The sequence below is a fragment of the Hyperoodon ampullatus genome (genome assembly GCF_949752795.1).
Source record: "Hyperoodon ampullatus genome assembly, chromosome: 17".
Classification (NCBI taxonomy): domain Eukaryota; kingdom Metazoa; phylum Chordata; class Mammalia; order Artiodactyla; family Ziphiidae; genus Hyperoodon; species Hyperoodon ampullatus.
This window is the reverse complement of record NC_136930.1, coordinates 67785696-67804472: the sequence shown is the minus strand read 5'-3', so window position 1 is coordinate 67804472 and position 18777 is coordinate 67785696. Positions and strand designations below refer to the sequence as shown.

Genomic DNA, 18777 nt, shown 5'->3' with positions numbered 1-18777 from the left:
CTGTTCTTTCTGGAGGGAGCGTTGTTTGATTGAAGGACAGTGTTCCCTGGCTCTCTTAAACACAGAGTTCTTAAAACTGCATTTTACTCAGCTGCTTTTTGCCCGTGGCCAAATAGTAGAGTGTAAAAAGAGAAGTGTCACACGGACACAATGGTGGCTGTAGCTGTCTAATGCGGATGTCATTAATAACCTTTAGAAGTAAGTGCCTGAACCTTACATCCTATTAGTTCTATAGACAGGTGGGTAAAAATTCAACATAAATTTCTGAGACTTTCCCTCCTGCAAAAAGGAAGCAGATAACTGGTCTCATAAAATGTTATGACTGAAATCTTTTCCAGCCCTTTGCTCATTTGGAGTCATTAACTCTAAATGTGCATGGACATTAAAGCCCACTCATTAGTTTCTCTACCAGTAGAATCATCCTTCAGTGGTCATCACTCCCCAAAGCTGAGCTGATAGGTTATTTTCTTCCAGAAGGAGATCTTTTCTCCTTTCTCGAAAATTATTAAAAAATCATAAGATCTAGGAGAAACATGAGCATGCCTTCTGCAATGGATTTTTAGGTGGCTTGTTTGAAAAAGCATAAGCTGGTTCTTCTCTTACCTGATATGTGACACCTGGCAGGTTGTTTCGCTTCTCTAAAGCCCAGGGGTTTTCATCAGAAAAAAAGATGGCAGAAATATGTATATAAAAAATAAATGGTGGCTGTTACTAGAATTATTTTTTAAAATATCCTTACCACAAAAGCGGTTCAGCAAAGGATAAACCCTTTGGATCCCATCTCTTAAAATGAGTGCTTATTTGCACTTATTTGCATTACTGTCTTTCCCTCCCAGTCTCCTAGCAACCTAAATGTCTTGCAGTTTCTGAACACAGATTTGCCTCTGAAAACTCGTGGATATTGCCCCCTTAAGATGAGACTGCTTTTAGTTTCAGTTCTTCACAGATACCATTGGAATGCAGAACTGGGTAGCGATTTGGAGGTGGAGTTTTACTGTGAAGAACTGGGTTCAAATTCCTACTCTGCCACTGGGCAAGTTACACTTTCTAAGCCTCTGTTTCCTCATCTATAAAATGAATCCGGTAATAGTACTTATTTCATAGGGTTTTTGTAAGAATTAAGTGAAATAATCTAAGTAAATCTCGGCACCTTGATGACTAAGCATTTATTAAAATGTTAGTGATCTTCCTTCTTTCCTCTGACGTACGAACCTCAGATCTTTGAAATTACTCAAACTTTGTCTCTTCCTCTGGAGCTGTGTCATAAAACATTGTTTCCTTAAATGTGATATGCAGTCACTGGCATATCTTAGATGAGGTGATTTGAGGTAGTGAACAGGCGAGCATTTTATGTAGTTAGAGGCACATAGTCATTTTTAGGGTATCTTCTATGAATGTTGAGTGAGCCAGCTCTTTAGAGTGTATTTAAATTTTTTAAAAAGATGTGAATGAATTTTGTTTTTTGTTTTTGGGTTTTTTTTTTTTTTTTTTTTTTTTTTGCAGTACACAGGCCTCTCACTGCCGTGGCCTCTCCCGTTGCGGAGCACAGGCTCCGGACGCGCAGGCTCAACGGCCATGGCTCACGGGCCCAGCTGCTCCGCGGCATGTGGGATCTTCCCGGACCGGGGCACGAACCCGCGTCCCCTGCATCGGTAGGCGGACTCTCAACCACTGCGCCACCAGGGAAGCCCGATGTGATGAATTTAAAGAAAAATGTTAATTAAAAAGAAGTGCAGATGGGACGTGGCTGTGAAAAAAGTTGTGGAGGTGGAAAGTGAGTGATGAGCAAGGTAGAAATAGTGTTAACCCACAGCCTGCAAAACGCTGGTCTTTATCCCAGCGTCCCATTAGATTTGGGATTCGGGAGACATTAGTGTAAAATGGGATTTTAGCACTTTCTGGCTTTGTGACTTTGAGCAAGTTAGTAAATATTTCCCTCCCTCCCTCCCTCCCTCCCTCCCTACAGATATTTATTGAAGGCCTATCACGTTTCCTTATCTGAAAAATATAGATGCTACTTCACAGGATTTTTGTAAAGATGTAACTCAAAGAGATAAGATATCTATTTGGTACATCTTCTCTACGAGCTTATGCCTGGTATAGTAAGTGCTCAGTAAACTTTAGTTCTTGTGTTACTTAGGACTTGTGGTTGCAAGTGATAGAATCCCAAGTTCAACTAGCTTCTGACAAAAGGAATTTATTGTCCCACGTACTCAGTCTACAGGAAGGTTGGCAGTGATATAGACGTGGGGACAGCTGGGAGCAAGGACTCAGTTGCCACCAGGACCCCCTCCACCTCTTGTTTCTGGTGCTTCGTCTCTGTTAACATCATCCTGTCTGGCCAGACTCTTCCACACAGCTAGAAACAGAACCCCTGGTGGCCCCCAGGTTCGCATCATCAGAAAGGGGCTGCATGTTATGATCCTGGTTCCCAACCTCAGAAATCCAGGACTGAGCCCAGCATGGGCCCTGCTCACCTGGCCAGTCATGGGTGCTCAGAGAACAGGAGCCAAAGGAAAGGGGCACTGCCCAGTGAAGCCCATGTTTAGGGTGGCAGGAAAGCCCGTTGTGCAGAAGGGGAATAACAGATGCCTGCTGCCATCACCTTGCCCCCTGCAGCTCCCCCCGTACCCTGCAGAGAGCAAGTACTTACCCTCCGTGGGCTTCCATTCGCTCATCTGAAGTCTTGAGGTTTAAATGATGTAAAGGATGTGAGTGCACATTGACTGTTTTTAAACTTTATTATACAAGTTTATTTTTATTGCTCCTATTGCTCCTGCCCTCCAAATCTTGACCCACCTTCCAGGGGTTCCCAGACTCTGAATGGACCTTGGGAAAGCAGAGAGGGGCTTGAATTTATTCTGAGAAGTTAGGTCAGCATGCCATGAGTATGTGTACATTGACTTGTTTTTGAAGTGTAATACACACATAGAAAAGAGTACATATCCTAAGTGTGTCGTTTGATGAATTTTCACAAACGAAACCCAGTTGTGTATCCAGCACCTGGGTCAAGGATCAGGAGTGACAGTCCCCCAGAAACAGCTCCCTCACCCCTGCCTTGTAGATTACTGGGGATGTGTTGATCCATCACCTGAGAAATCATGTACAAGCATTACTTGCATCATGGTAGCGTTTCTCATGTTGTGCTTTTTTAATAAACAGAATTTTTTAAATACACGCGGCATTATGTCATTAAAAAAAATTTTTTTTTTAACTAAAAAGAATCCTCAAGTTTAAAAGCTGGAGAAGCTCTTCGGGGTCACTGTTGCTTATCACACTCCCTTAAATGTTTTCTTTCTGGCTGAAATTACCATTAGGTGATAAGATGTGTTTTGTTCCCTGGGAAGGTGTCATCCATGTCACATGTTGGCCTTTCTCCCTTTCCAGGTTGCAAACTCTCCGAGTGAAAGAATCAGATCTTAGGTATCTTATATTTTCTTTCCTGTGCATAGCTTAGCATAGGTTACCGACTGACTACCAGCTTATCCATTTCACCCAATGTTGAGCTTGTGGAATGACCGTATTTATCCCCAAAATATAACTACTCAAATCCTGGGCACTTCGTGTCTCTGAAGGGGTTCGTTGTTGATAAATATACCAGTTTGCTGTTGCTGCAGTGCTCAGCACAACAAATGCAGTTATGAATGAGTTTTTCTTTTAATTTAGTTCCTTTTTTTTTTTTAACTTACCAAGTTTTCCAACATCTTTTCCCCCCCATTTTTCTCTTCTAGGCTCTAGACCAAGATAGAACAGCCTTACAGAAAGTTAAGAAGTCTGTAAAAGCAATATATAATTCCGGTCAAGGTAAGCACTTACCAACAGAGATAACACCAATTACGTATATTGTCTGCAGTATTTTCTGTTATTTGTTAGATACTGAGTTTCTGGAAGACTTGATACAAATGGAAAAACAAGTAAGTCAAAGAAATTCAGTTTTTCTCTTTTTTTCTGTCTCTTCTGTCAGTCCAAACCTGTTACTGCTTCCCAAGTAAAAAGAAGGAAAAACATTAGTTGCAGTGGGTTTTATTACACAGTGAAAACCTTAAGTAGAGTTATAGGTAATTTTGCCACAAGTGACATAGGAGATATGTAAAATTCTCTTTGTGTGGTTGGTCAGACTGTAATTCAGTGGCCTCAGTTAAACACACGAGGATCTTTTCCATCGGAAGTGTACCTGTACACATTTGAAAATCCGTATTGGTGACAGGTGCGGGGTGAAAGTTAGGGGACACGTGGGGACGAGGCTAAAGGGAGAGACCTGGGCAGACCTGCCAACTCGAGTCTTTGCATCTGGCTCAGGGCAGGCCAGGTAACCTGTGTCACCAAATGTTTTAGCTTTGGTCAGAGACTTTGTCATCTTGGAGAGAAAAGTATGCTGTCAGTGGATAAGAAGAAATAAACCAAATTAAGATAAACAGTAGGTAACCACAAGAAATGGTAGGTTCCAGCGCCCCAGGGAGGGAGAGGCCTGCAAACATAAAATGAGTTTCAAGGTCTCTGACTCACATCTTTTGTTATTGGCATTGCAATACCAGCTCGCTTTCCCAGAGGTCAGGTCTCTAAGAGATCAGTTGTCTGTAACAGAACACCTGGGAAGGGAAGGCAGCGGGGTGCAATGGAAAGGGCACGCCCTGAGGTCGTATGCTTGTGGGTTTGCACCCTTCCTCTCCCTCTAACCAGCAGCGTGACCTTGAGCTGGTTACTTCACGTTTTTGAACCTCCATCTTCTCTCTAAAACGGGGATCGAATATTACCCAGCCATAAAAAGAAACGAAATTGAGTTATCTGTAGTGAGGTGGATGGACCTAGAGTCTGTCATGCAGAGTGAAGTAAGTCAGAAAGAGAAAAACAAATACCGTATGCTAACACATATATATGGAACCTAAGGAAAAAAAAAAAAGGTCATGAAGAACCTAGGGGTAAGATGGGAATAAAGACACAGACCTACTAGAGAATGGACTTGAGGGTGTGGAGAGGGAAGGGTAAGCTGGGACAAAGTGAGAGAGCGGCATGGACATATATACACTACCAAATGTAAGGTAGATAGCTAGTGGGAAGCAGCCGCATAGCACAGGGAGATCAGCTCGGTGCTCTGTGACCACCTAGAGTGGTGTGATAGGGAGGGTGGGAGGGAGGGAGACGCAAGAGGGAAGAGATATGGGGACATATATATATGTATAACTGATTCACTTTGTTATAAAGCAGAAACTAACACACCATCGTGAAGCAATTATACTCCAATAAAGATGTTAAAAAAAATAAATTACAAAAAATAAGGGCTTCTCTGGTGGTGCAGTGGTTAAGAGTCCGCCTGCCAATGCAGGGGACACGGGTTCGTGCCCCGGTCCTGGAAGATCCCACATGCCACGGAGTGGCTGGGCCCGTGAGCCATGGCCGCTGAGCCTGCACGTCCGGAGCCTGTGCTCCGCAACGGGAGAGACCGCAACAGTGAGAGGCCCGTGTACTGCAAACAAACAAACAAACAAATAAATAAATAAATAAAATGGGGATCGTGATATTACAGGGTTGTTGAAGGGATTTAAGTAGTTAATATCTGTAAAAGTTCTACCACCTCATGGCAGTTCAGTAAATGCAATACATTCATATTTTATATGTTTTATATTTTATTTACATTTATACTCACTCTTGTGATAAAATCATAGGGTATTTCCTGGTCCTCATCTTGTCAGAGCTGGGAATCAGTTGTCTCTTGTCTTCATTAAAGCCCCAGGCTTAGGGCACTCTGTGATCCTAATTAACACATTTTGTACCCTGGTTCCTGGAGACCTGTCTCTAATTTCTTTATATCCAATAAAACACTAACTTCTAATTAAGGTAGATAAATGATATTTGCCTGGTTATGTAGTGACCAAATGGTGCTTTAAGTCTTGGCCTAGATTATACACCTAGCTTATAACCTATGCCTTAGCTTCCTTCTAATGAACTCCCATGAGGTGGTAGCCCTTAATAGGGGATGTGAGTGGGATAAATAACTGGAAGATGGCACAAGGGGCTTCTGAGGTGCTGGTATTGTTCTGTTTCTTAATTTGGAGGGTATTACATAGATAAGTCCATTTTTTGATAATTCATCAAATGCTACACTTAGGATTTATGTACTTCTCTATATGTATGTGTGTGTGTTATGCTCTATATACAAGTAGGTTCATTGAAGCATTGACTGTGATTTGGTAAAACAGAAAATGGGGATTTGTTAAATAAACAATAGTATATCTATATAATAGAATACTAGACAGACTTTATAAAAAAGAAACTTAGGCGTAGCATAGATCTAAGTTTAAATCCTAGCTTTGTCACTACCTGTTAAAGTAAATTATTTAATTTGCATGAGTCTTGGACTTCCCTGGTGGTCCAGTATGTAAGACCCCACACTCCCAATGCAGGGGGCCCAGGTTCGATCCCTGGTCGAGGAAGAAGTCCTCATGCTGCACGCAACGAAGATCCCGCGTGCTGCAACTAAGACCTGGTGCAGCCAAAATAAATAAATAAATAAGTAAATAAATAAGTAAATAATGACTTCCATGAATCTTAAATTGCCTCACCATAAAGTGAGAAAATAATATCTAATTTACAGAGTATTGTATGGACAAAATGAGGGAATATTTAAGGCCCCCGACACACTGCCTGCCACGTAGTACATGCTTAACACATAGTATAGTAGATGAGAAAAAATGGCAGGTAGGTCAATAGCATGGGTGCTTTTTCTGTATTAATTCAGTCTTTCTACAAATACTGTTGGACCAGTCTGATTTTAGAAAGAGCTTAATGAGCCATTATCTGCCTAAGGAATAAATGTCAGTTCTCCATAATGTTATGGTTTCTGCCTGTGAGTCACAAAGGGAGACTTCTGATTTACAGCTGTGAGGTGCTGCCGTATTTACTCTGCTCGGGGCTCCATGTGACTTTCTTTTCCAAGTGTCCTTACTCAAGACACATTTCTTCCCTTGGCCTCCATGTCCACATCATTTAGCAGCTCACACAAAGGCTCCTGTACTTGGGGACGTGCTTCTTTAAAGCATTGCCTTGGTCCCAGCTGTCCTGGACGTGGCAGTGGGGAGAGGTTGTCCCTGTGTGTATGTAAGGTGGAGAGTTGAAGGGGTGAGTGCAGTGTTTGGCTGCCATTTCCTCTCCCAGATGATACTCTCCTGTGGTTGGGGGGGCCGCAGCTGACTGGGCTTTGAATCCCCCCCAAAGGTTTCCCCTTTGAAACCTGGATTCAGGGTTGTTGTGTGTACTTTGCCCTAGGTCTGCACTAGCCAGTCACACATGGCTTTTTAAATTTAAATTAATTAAAATAAAATTTAGGGCTTCCCTGGTGGCGCAGTGGTTGAGAGTCCGCCTGCCGATGCAGGGGACACTGGTTCATGCCCCGGTCTGGGAAGATCCCACATGCCGCGGAGCGGCTGGGCCCGTGAGCCATGGCCGCTGAGCCTGCGCGTCCGGAGCCTGTGCTCCGCAACGGGAGAGGCCACAACAGTGAGAGGCCCACGTACCGCAAAAAAAATAAAAATAAAAATAAAATAAAATTTAAAGCTCAGGCTCTCCATCTCAGTAGCCACATTTTGAGTCCTCAGTAGTCATGTGTGACTGTGGCTACAACATTGGGGGGTGCAGACACAGGGTATCTCCATTGTCACAGGAAGTTCTGTGGCTGTAGAGCACACATCCCGTTGTATTGTAATTGTTAGCCTATCTCTCTTGCATTAGACCAGTGAGTCTCAGTCCTGGCTTTTCATTAAAATCATCTGAAGAGGGAATTCCCTGGCGGTCCAATGGTTAGACTCCACGCTTTCACTGCCAAGGGCGCAGGTTCAGTCCCTGGTCGGGGAACTAAGATCCCACAACCTAAAAATAAAATAAAGTAATAAAATAAAATCACCTGAAGAGCTCTTAGACTACAAAAACAGGGATTCCCCGAGCCCTCACACTCCAAGAGTAGCTCCAGAGTAGGGTCCAGTAGTGGGATTACAAGAGTATTACTCCCCAGGTGACTCTAAATGCAGCTAGAGTTGAGGACTGCATCCGTGGCCTGGGACCTCCTTGATGAGGGCTGGTTCATCTTTGTATTATTTTGTGAATTTGCCAACCTAGTTTATTAGCTTAGCAAATATTTATTGAGCACCTATTACATGCTACTGTTCTGGGTGTTGGGTATATTAGACAAATCAGACAGAATCTCTGCCTTTATGATAATTTTACAGTCCTGGGGGAGAGAGAGCTGTTAATCAGATCATCAAGCTGGAAAGTAGCTGTAGTTAGAAACTGGCAAGTACTACGAAGGAAAGCTTCCCGGGTACAAAGAAGAAATCTGATGTAGTTTGAGGAGGGTACTAAGGGGAATGTCTCTGGAGGACATGACATTCATTGGGTGTTCCTGCTGTACTAAGTTAAGCCCATCAAGCCTTTGAGGTAAGTCTACCATTATCTCCAATTTATAGATGATGAAGCTGAAGCATAAAGAGCCAGACTGTGTTGTCCAGGGTGCCACAGCTAGCAAGGAAGGGAAGGAGAGCCTAGCGGACTCCAGCTCTGCTGTTCACAGCTACTGTGGACGTGTAGCTTCTACCTGACACTTGGCCAGGGCTCAACAAGCATGGAATGAATTGCCGCTTATCAGCTGGATGGGTCCCCAGGAAGCTTTCTGTCAATGGCTGTTAAGTATTCACTAGTCATGAATATTCATGAATGAATCCATCACATGTACCCTCCCAGCAGTGTAATCCATGGGATGACTTTATGGTTCCCAGATAGGGGCCACAATAGCAGGTATCATTCCTGTGACCTGGAAGTGTGGGGATAAACTCAGATCTCAGTGACTGCTGGGGCCTGATAGGGTTTCTGCAGTCACCAATGATTACAGTATACCCAGGTTTTTGATGAGCTTGTGTGGGCAGCACTGTGATATTTAATTCTTAAAAAATAGCAAGATGAGTAAAACAGTGATGTTGCAGATCTTCCCATGATACATGCTCAGTGGAATCCAGGTCATTCCCGTCCAAGGGCTTTTGGCCTCGTCCAAAGAAGCCACAAGAGGCTGAACCCTGGTATCTGTTTCCCAGTGTGTTTTCATAATTTTCTTGTTTTCTCACAGTGCTTATGACACAAAACCCATCTGATGTTCTTTAGAAATTTAAGAAGCATTTCTATATTTCTAGTTTGAGAATACCAACCACCCTCCAGATACCAACCTCGCCAGAATGATTTGAAAGATGGTGGAGAATGGTGAAAGGTCTTACTCTTAAAATGTATTTATTATTTTTGCACATAAGCTTTATCAGTATTAATTAGTAAATGGTATAATAAGAGAAATTTTATTGGAAAAACAGATTATCTCCCTTCAAGCCCTTTAGTTTGAAATGGCTTTGGGAATTTGTCTCTTTCTCTTACTTGTCCCCACTGTGTATGAGAAGATTTTAAAAAACAGAAAAAAACTGAATTCTGTGAGCTACTTGGATCAAGGGGAAATTTTCCAAGCCATTCAGTTTTCCTGTGTTGTTTCTAAGTTTCGAAGTCTTAACAATATTAAACTGTGAAATATATTGTCATTTAGAAAGTTTTTCATGGTGTATGTGTTCCTTCCCTCCTTCCTCCTCTCTCCCCCTGATATATGTTTAAAACAGCTCGTAGTTTCTTGAACATCGTAGAGGTTTTAAAGTATGTTGCAATTCTTTGGGACTTTTTCTTTCAAAAGAGGGAGCCTAATTCTCTTTGCCTTGAATGTATGCCAGACTTAAAACTCTCCTCTAATGAAGAGAGTGTAATAGCAGTGATGCCGTGTGATTTCCAAGGCCAGTTCATAAAAGAGATGGCTTCCACCTAGGTCCCCCCTAACCCCTTCATTTGTTTTGGAGGAAGCCAGCCACCATGTTGTGAGGACACTCAAGCAGCCCTGTGGAGAGAGATCTTCTGCCCAAAACCACGACTAAAGAGCATCTGCTAGCCCCAAACCTTCAGGTGACTGCAGCCCTAGCTGACATCTTGCTCTCCGTCTTTGAGTGAGACCTGAGGTCAGAACAGTAGAAGTAGGACTGGCAGTCATAGGATTTCTGCCCCTGCGAGCAGGGGCATGTGTATGCATGTGGTGGGTCCAGTGTAGGTCAGTGTGTGTCTCTAGAGAAAAAAGAGCTTACTGCATCTCAGTGCTGTTGAAAAAGAAAGCGATACACACTATACTTCTATAAAATGGAAGAGTCATGTGGTTCATTGTAAGCATGGGGGTACCAAATTTGTTTTTCTATCAAATGACTTAGTTGAGTTGAATTCGTTAATCTTTTTGAACAGATATACTATTATTATCTAAACACACACACACGTACACTTTTCCTTGGCAGTAAAGACCCAGGATATTCCTGCTACTGGGGCTTTTAATGTGATTGAAAAAATAATAAATTTTTTCGCACAAATCAAAATGTGTAATTTATTACTCTATGTGGCTTCCTTAAAATTTATGCCAAGATATATTTGGAATACATTTTAGCTTATTAGTGACACATGGTGCCCATTAGAAATCTCTGTAACATTGTTAGTCTGAAAGTTTGGATTCTTAAATCCTTTAATTTTAGCGAATAAAAAAATGACAGTGGTATATAATTTGATTACAAGTATATGATATTTCTGAAATACAGCTGGATTGTCATAAATGGTTCCATAGCCTTTTCACGTCAGGAAAGGAAGCCCTTGGCTTTCTCACTGCCTTCTCTTTTATTCCCCTTTCATTTTCAGTTAGAATTACGTAGTGAGTGGTTTTACAAGAACATTTGTGTTATTTAAAGCAAAATTAAAGTGTGATGTTCACCCCATATTTTCATTTTGATAATTTATTTTAAGAAATAGCTCATTGTATATGATGAAATCTAAGATTTTAAAGGTAAAGTGCTAAATTCATCAGTGGATAGGAAGGGAATGTTTTTGCATCCAAGTAATTTCACTTTAGCTACTTTTTTAGTTAACATTTTTTCAAATTTAAAGGTATAGTGTGAAGTGAATTCTAAGTAGAGTTGGTAATTAAGTTGAGTCTTAATTGTAATGGTATTTTTAATCCTGTGGTTTTCAGTGGGAAGAAGAGTTTTCTTAACAAGGATGAATAGAGATAAAATAGATTAGAACTTTAATGGAAAGAATGTCAAGAGTTATACAGAGAACATAGTCTGTGTTTAGAAAATTTTCTCCTTTTTGCTGTTTTCCAAGTTTGTGGATGAAAATCTGATCTTTTTAAAAAAAATTTTTTGAATTAAAGTGAGTTTGTTATAAATAAATAAGTAAATAAATAAATCTAAGCCCTCAGAAGTAGAAGGCTTTAGATAGAAATACTGTAAATACTCTTGGTGGGGGTTGTAGTGATTTGAGCAAAGTCTAAACAAATTACTTTGGGCCTTCAAGGCATTTTGCATTCTTGTGGATCCATCATTACTTCTTAAGAGGTGAAAACAAATCAAAATGATGGATTCCTTCAGAATGGTCAAGGAAGGACGCTTTTCCAAAAGGGGGTATACTTATCCAGGAGAGAGTATTATTACTCCTCAAATTATGTGGGGATAAAACCAGAGGGATTTTTTAAACTGCCTTTAGAAAATTGAAGTCTCTTTCCAGAATAATCTTATAACTCCAGGCTCTTTGGGAATTGACAGTTTTTGTATTCAAGGCTCAAACACTCTGTGACTTGAAATCAGAGGCTGTCTGGGGTGCATGTGTGCGCGCATATGTATGCACTTCCTCCGTTTTGCTGGTCTGGAATAAGTGTTCTCACTTTTAAAATGAGTAAATATTTTATAATGTTTGCTTGCAATTTATGGGAGCATGCTTCATGAGAAAGTGACCCATTTTAATGAAATTGGGAGCACTCATTCCACAACCAGTAGTTTGGGGTTTTTTAAAGCAAAAAAGTCTGTTAAAGGTGACTATAAAAAACATGTTTCTGTACCTTAATGGTCCAATTTTGATAGAAGTAATAAATTATAGCCACCATTTGTTGAGTGCCTACTATATGCCAGGTGCCTGTTGTCACTTAATCATCTCAACAGTCCTGCATGGAAGACATTATCATCCCCAATTTAGGGGTGAAGGAACGTGGTTTAAATTACTGACACAGCTAGTAAGCTTAAGTTTAAACCTGGCTTAAATTACTTACACAGCTCGTCAGTAGCTACAAGTTTTGAAACTTAGTTCTTTATGATCCCAAAGCTGCTGAGCCAGAATTGCCAGATTATTAACTGTCAGAGGTGAGTGCTGACCCAGAATGGGGTACTGAGGATTCAGTGGGGTGCAGAACTTGTGGGCATACCGCTCTGGAGTACCTCACATGTGAAGAGAGACAAGTGAAACAAGCAGTAATCCCGTAGCATGAAAGTGCTAGATGGGCCAGTTAGAAAAGGAGCAGTTTTATTCCTTCAGATACAAACTAGAGCTGGAATTTAGGACTACCCAGAAAGTATTTCTCCAAGCTCACTCCTATGACTATGTCCTTTGTAATTAGCATGATTTATACATGAACAACAATGCCCTTAAAATAATATATTCTCTTACCTAGGCTGAACATGCCTGCTGCACACCCTCATCAATTTATTGTGGGTTCATTCAGACAGGTTAGGGATCAAATGCTGATTTAGCCCCTGATTGGTGGCAGGGAACCTGTGGACAGAGAACACTTCAAGCAATTGGTTCTTCATTTCTGAAAATGGAAAGATAGTTTCTACCTCATTGGACTGAGGTGAAGCATAACATGTGTGATTCAGACCCAATAATGGTGGTGGTGGTGGTGGTTACCTTCATCCTCATCAGCTTGAGGCTTTCTGAAATCGTGGGGAGAGATTAGGGACAAACATAGTTTGTCATCTTAGATCCACTACCATGGAGATAAGTGCAAGATGCTTCATCTTGCCCTCCACCCCACTTCAAGCTTCGGTTTTCTCATTCCTAAAATGGGGCAGTAGTGCCTACTTTGTGAAAATTGGGAAACATATATAAAATATTTAATGTGGTACTGGGGCATAGTAATCCATGATAATTATTATAATTACAGTTAATTGCAAAAAAATTAATCAAAACTGGAAAAATTTTTAGCCAGTATTTCTTCAGATTATTTATTTATTCTTATATTCTTTTATCTTTCTGAGATTCCAGTTAACATTTGTGTTAGATATTGTCACCACAGGTCATTAAGACTCTTATTTGTTTATTTTTGGTCTTTATACTCTTTGTGTTTCAGTTTGGATAATTTCTACATACCTGTCTTCAAGTTTACTGCTTCTTCTGCAGTCTGCTTTTCAGCCTGCTATTAGTCTCACCCAATTAATTTTTTATTTCCATACTGTAGTTTTTAGTTCTTGGATTCCATTTAGTCCTTTTGTAGCATTTTTATCTCCTCTGAAGTTCTTCATCTCTACACCCATTTTGTCCAACTTTTCCTGTAGATTCTTGAATATATTTGTAATGTTTATTTTTGAAGTTGTTACATACTAAATCCAACATCTGGGTTGTCTGTGGTTCTGTTTCTCTTGACTTTTGGCTACATGTCTTCTGTTTCTTTGCGTGTCCAGTAGTTTCTGTTTGCATGGTAGACGTGGTGAATTACATGTTGTAGAGATGCTGGATTGTTATCTTTCTATGAAGTGTGTTTATTTTAGTACACAGTGAAGTTGCTGGTGGTCGCCATCACCCTGGCCCTGTAAAAGGCTAATCTTAGGGTGAGTTTATTTTAGTTTTGCTCATAGTCCTAGGATATAGCCCTTTGTCCTGTTCCATGCTCCACACTCCTGAGGCATGATGCTCTGGGACTTCAGCCCACAGTGTTTACCAAGCCCTGCTAACTTTGTAGGACTTGAATTCCATCCTTTTCTCAGCATTGGGAAGTGGCTGAAACCTGCTCAGTCTAAGGTGCTGTTTTCCACGGGGCTTCTTGGAATAGCATTCATGCACATGCAGTTCAGGGTCATCCTAAGGGTTTGAAGGGAGAGTATATACAGATGTGCGGGCTCTCCTTTCTCTGACTTCCACCTTTCTAAGATTCCCCCACTCAATTTCCAGCTGCTAACGCAATCCTGACCTCTGACATCTTAGTGAAATGCCGCTTTCTGCTGGAGTTCTGTTCTCCTTGCCCAGCGTGGACTGAGGTCTGCCAGCAGGAGAAAAGCCAGTTAAAGATGGTCTTCCCCAGAATCGTTCCCTTCCTTGAAGGGTAATATCCCTGCCTGTTTCTTCACGCCTTTGCTTGCTCTCCGGTGGCTTCAAATGGTTGTTATTTTCTATATTTTGTTCATCGTTTATCAATGTAACTGACAGGAGCATTAACCTGGTACAAGTTACTCTGTCACGTTATCAGCTGCAGGCCTTTAATTATAAAAACTATATATGAGCAATTCATTTATTAAGCACATATTGAACATATAGCTGGAAGGGATTGACAGAACACTCTTGGCTCACAGGTGGTCACTATGTTTTAGGGCATTTGGACTTAAATAAATAGATAATAGATGACAGATCATGACAAGTGACTTAAGAGTTGAAGAGTTGAAGGTATACCTTCAACTGAGGTTAGTGGAGTTGAAAATTGGCATTTCATTTATTCAGTCAAAACTGAATAAATTTATTTATTTAGTTTATTAAGTGCCAGAGAGGGGAGTGGGTAATAAGATGAACAGGATAAGTAAAAGGTAATACAAGTAATAAAAATCAGTGATTTCTGCACTCCTGAGCTTACAGCTTATTGCAAAGTAAAATATAGTTACCTATAGGCACACTTTATTTGAGGTTAGATTTTAAAGTCTGCATGAATGGAAAGTAACCTATGGGGTCAAAATAAGCCTTGAAAATCCTTGGATGGCCTGTAAAGTACACTTAAAATATAACATGCAGTGTTTTTACATAGTATCGGCATTCCTGTAGGAGCCCTGGTATTGAAAACACACACACACCATCTTCAAGCCAGTCACCCTTAGCCCAGGGACAGGTGCCCTCTGCGAGCAGGTAAAGAGCACGTTGGCATGAGTCTTCCCGCTCCAGGGACACATGCTCTTTGAGTGGAATGGGGGCCCTCTCTCTCTCTTTTTCTTTCAAATCTTCTAAGTTAAATCTCATCAATTAAAGGCACAGATGTGTAACCCCATTTGTGTTTTTCAGTCCTTCTCACTAATCCTATTTACTGTTTAAGGATTCAGGTTAATGATTATCTGTAGTTTCTTTTCAGGACCACCTTTCTCCTTTGGACAGACCATTGCAGTTAAGATTCTGCAGTCTGCCTATACCTTGCTGCCTCTTTGTTGCAAACTGCATTTTGACCACTTGGATGGTTTATATAGCTCATCAAATTCGAATTGTTTTTTCCTGTATAAAGATATTTCACTTAAACTGTCAGAGTCTGCAGGAAAGCCGGGGTCTTTGGGTTTATTTCTGTGTATGGTATTGCCCCCAGGTTTGCTTAAACCCTCCCTTTTTCATACACGCTCCTCCGACCACCTGGGGTATCACACGTGAAGCAGCTCCATCACGGTTCTTCACATTACACACTATCTTACGGCAGCCATGCTCTGTGATAACCTCCAGAAAGCAGTCGTCCATGAGTTGAATTCCATTCGTGGTTTGGGAGTGGACAAAAATTCTAACGTGTCTGTTTCCAGGACTGGAGGGACTTTAACCGATGAGTCTTTAACCCTGAAAGATAACTACTTATTGATTTTTCTGATACCCTGTTTGGGTATGGAAATCAGGCAAGTTGCAACACTTGATTCTGAAGTGTTTTTCATTGGTAATCAATCCTGTAAGACAGAACGCTCAGGGGCTGTCGGAGGATGTCTTTGCAGGGACAGTTTGTCGCTTGCATTCACAGGCAACAGAAGGGTATTCTTCCACATCTCAGATAATTGATCTAACATACACTTTTTCTCTGTGGAGACTTGCAGGGGGCTGCTACTTTGGAACACCTGGGGCTGATTTTTTTTTAATGGCATTTTCTCTTTGATTTTTTTTCCCATGTGGAAGTATAATGTGTATTAACATGTTTGCTGTAGAAAAATTCAAATGAGCTAAAAGAAGAAAATACTAATTGGCCATGTTTCCTTTTAAACTCTTTTTTTGTGTGTGTGCATTCTCAATCACAGACTTAACACTCAGGCGGCACTGGGCACATGGGTAATTCTGCATACCTCCTCCTCCTCTTTGTCTGCCCTTGGAGTGATGCCTTTTCCAGGAGTTCTGGGATGGAGAGAACAGTCCTGCTGTATTGCTGCTGTGCTGCATGCACAGTGAGGAGTGGCCCCAGGGCAGGAGAGCTGGGATGTGACCTCTGCCCAGGCTAGAAGTAGCTGCGCATTTCTTAGCAAGCCCCTTCATTTCTTAGGACCTCATTTTATTATCTAGGAAACAGAAGAGATTATCCCTGCCATGTCTGTGTATGAGTTAGTGGTTATAGAATGAGATGAAGATTCTTTCGCAACCTAAAATGCACAATACATACCCTAAGGGGCGTTCACGGGACCCAACAAGTAATGCTTTTCCCCAGGGACCGAAACCAGAGGCCAGCCCAGCCCCCTTGATCTCGTCTGTGCACGTGTGCTGGTGCCCTTCCTTCAACTCGCTGGACTCTCTGCACCCGTCCAGGGTGAGAAGTTTTGTCCTTGGATTCAGCTAACATTTCCTCTGTGATTCTGAACTTTCTGGGGTCATAGGTGCCTTTATAATCTGAGAACAATGGATCTTCTCCTGAATGAAAAGCAAAAACAAAACTTGCAAGGCAGAATTTTTCAGTCAACTTTAGGGGCTTTTGGAGCCCCTAAATTCCACGTAATTTATTAACCAAGAAGCTAAAGCTCAGAACAACTAAGGGATGCACCCAAGGCCACAAACATAATGACCTCAATAATCTTTGTATCTCAGTATGGGTGCTTGATGAAAGTTTGTGAATTAACAGTAAAATGTGAAGCCATATTTTTTTTTGGAGCCATATTTTTAAAGTACATCTTTTTATAAGAACACTTGGCTCCACTGGATTATGGGCACTCATGCTGTGGGAGACTAGGAGAGGAATTGCTTGTCTCCCTTCTAGCTTTTTTAGGGGCCAGATCTGAAATTACCTCAGAAGCCATCAACAAACCAAAGTGTGATGTGTATTTGATCTGGCAGTTAGGAAGACTCAATAATGGAGCCAGGATAGGGAACATTTCTGCTCCTGCTATAATGGAGTGATGGTCACGTGCCATTTAAATGCTGAGTAATAGCCTCGTGGAACTCTGCGGGCATCTTTTCTCGGGGTTCTGTTAGCTAATGGATTTGTCAGTGCTGCAGAAATGGGAGTCTGCACGCTGAGTTTCCAGATAACACCCCAGGGGCTGGGGCAGATTCTTGCAGAAGCTTGGCTAGAACTTTGAAAGAACAAATTCAAATTCAAAATGACCTTGACAGATCAGAGTAGTGAATCGACCAAAGTGGTATGGAGAAAAGCAATTTAAAAAAATGTGCACAGGGCTTTCTGCCTCCAAGGGTGATACCTTTAATCTTAACAATAGACCGGTGCAGGGAGTGGGTGTGGGAACAAATGGGAAAACAGAGGCCCAGGGATGTGAAATAACTGCTCACAATCAAGTAGATGTTGTATCTCAGAAAAAAACAGACTCTGGACTCTAAATCCAGCCCTTATCCCCCGATAACACAGTGTCTTGTAAAATTAAAACTGGTTGTTTTCAGGGTCACAGGGTAGGTGTTGCTGGCTTTATGGATTGGTGTGGCAAAAGCCATCTGAGCCCCAGTATGACGATGAACAGGAACGGAGAGCAGTGCGTTTAAACTTCACCTGCCTGGTTCTAGACTGAAGATGGTGAGCTCTGGAGAGACCCAAGGCCCCAAGTTAGTCTCTTCTTAACCCCTGGGTACTTGATGGTGCCTTGATGGTAGGCCGTTACCTCTTACCTGGAAGGTACTTTACCCCAAGTTGACTTGTTAACCAACTATTTATTCTTCAGGTTGCTGCTCAGTTACCGTCTCTTATGAAACCTAACCTGCCCCATCCAAGTTTTACCATGTGTTCATTGATGTATCCAATATTGAATGGGTACCTACAACAGGCCATGTTAAATAAGCAATGTATTTTCATACAGCAGAAAGGAAATAAAGTTAGAACTCTTCCTCATGCCATGTGAATACACCCATTGCTGATAGATTGAGTATTTAAATATTAAAAAGAAAATAAAACTGAACTAAATACTAGAAGGTTTGGGACATACTTTATATAACATTAGAACCCTTCTTCCTGCTGTGTGAACAGATGAATTGCCTTAGATTAAAGATTTCGATGTTTAGAAAAAATACTGAACGCTAGAAGGGTTTCGGAGTAGAAGCAAGGCAGGAAACCCAAAAGTCTTTTGAGTAGACTGGTGTATTTGACTCTGTGAAATTTCAAATATTCTGTAGGGCAGAGGACACCATACAGAAAGTTAAAAGACAAGTGGGAGGGACTTCCCTGGCGGTCCAGTGGTTGGGAATCTGCGCTCTCGCTGCCAAGGGCCTGGGTTCGATCCCTGGTCGGGGAACTAGGATCCTGCAAGCCGTGCGGCACGGCCAAAAAAAAAAAAGACAAATGGGAGAAAATACTTGCAACAAAGATTGCCATCCCGTATGCAAGACAGTCTTTTTACAAATAGGGAAAAGACAAGCAATGGGAACCGAGGCTAAGTGTGTGAACAGGCAGAAAAGGAAATGTGAATGGACAATAAAATTACAGAAAGTTACTCAGGCTTACTATAGTCAAGTTTTTCACATCCACATGGCAAGAAT

At 41.5% G+C, this 18777-nt stretch overlaps 1 protein-coding gene across 1 annotated transcript in view; it reads left to right on the top strand.

Moving 5' to 3' along the window:
- Window positions 1-18777, top strand: part of ASAP1 (ArfGAP with SH3 domain, ankyrin repeat and PH domain 1) — a gene marked incomplete at its 3' end in the record, with an annotated part of 309959 nt that overhangs the window by 159583 nt on the left and 131599 nt on the right. The window contains exon 4 of the mRNA XM_079722229.1: window positions 3732-3804. Coding sequence (XP_079578355.1) covers window positions 3732-3804 — 73 coding nt within the window. The remainder of the gene's footprint in view (window positions 1-3731; window positions 3805-18777) is intronic.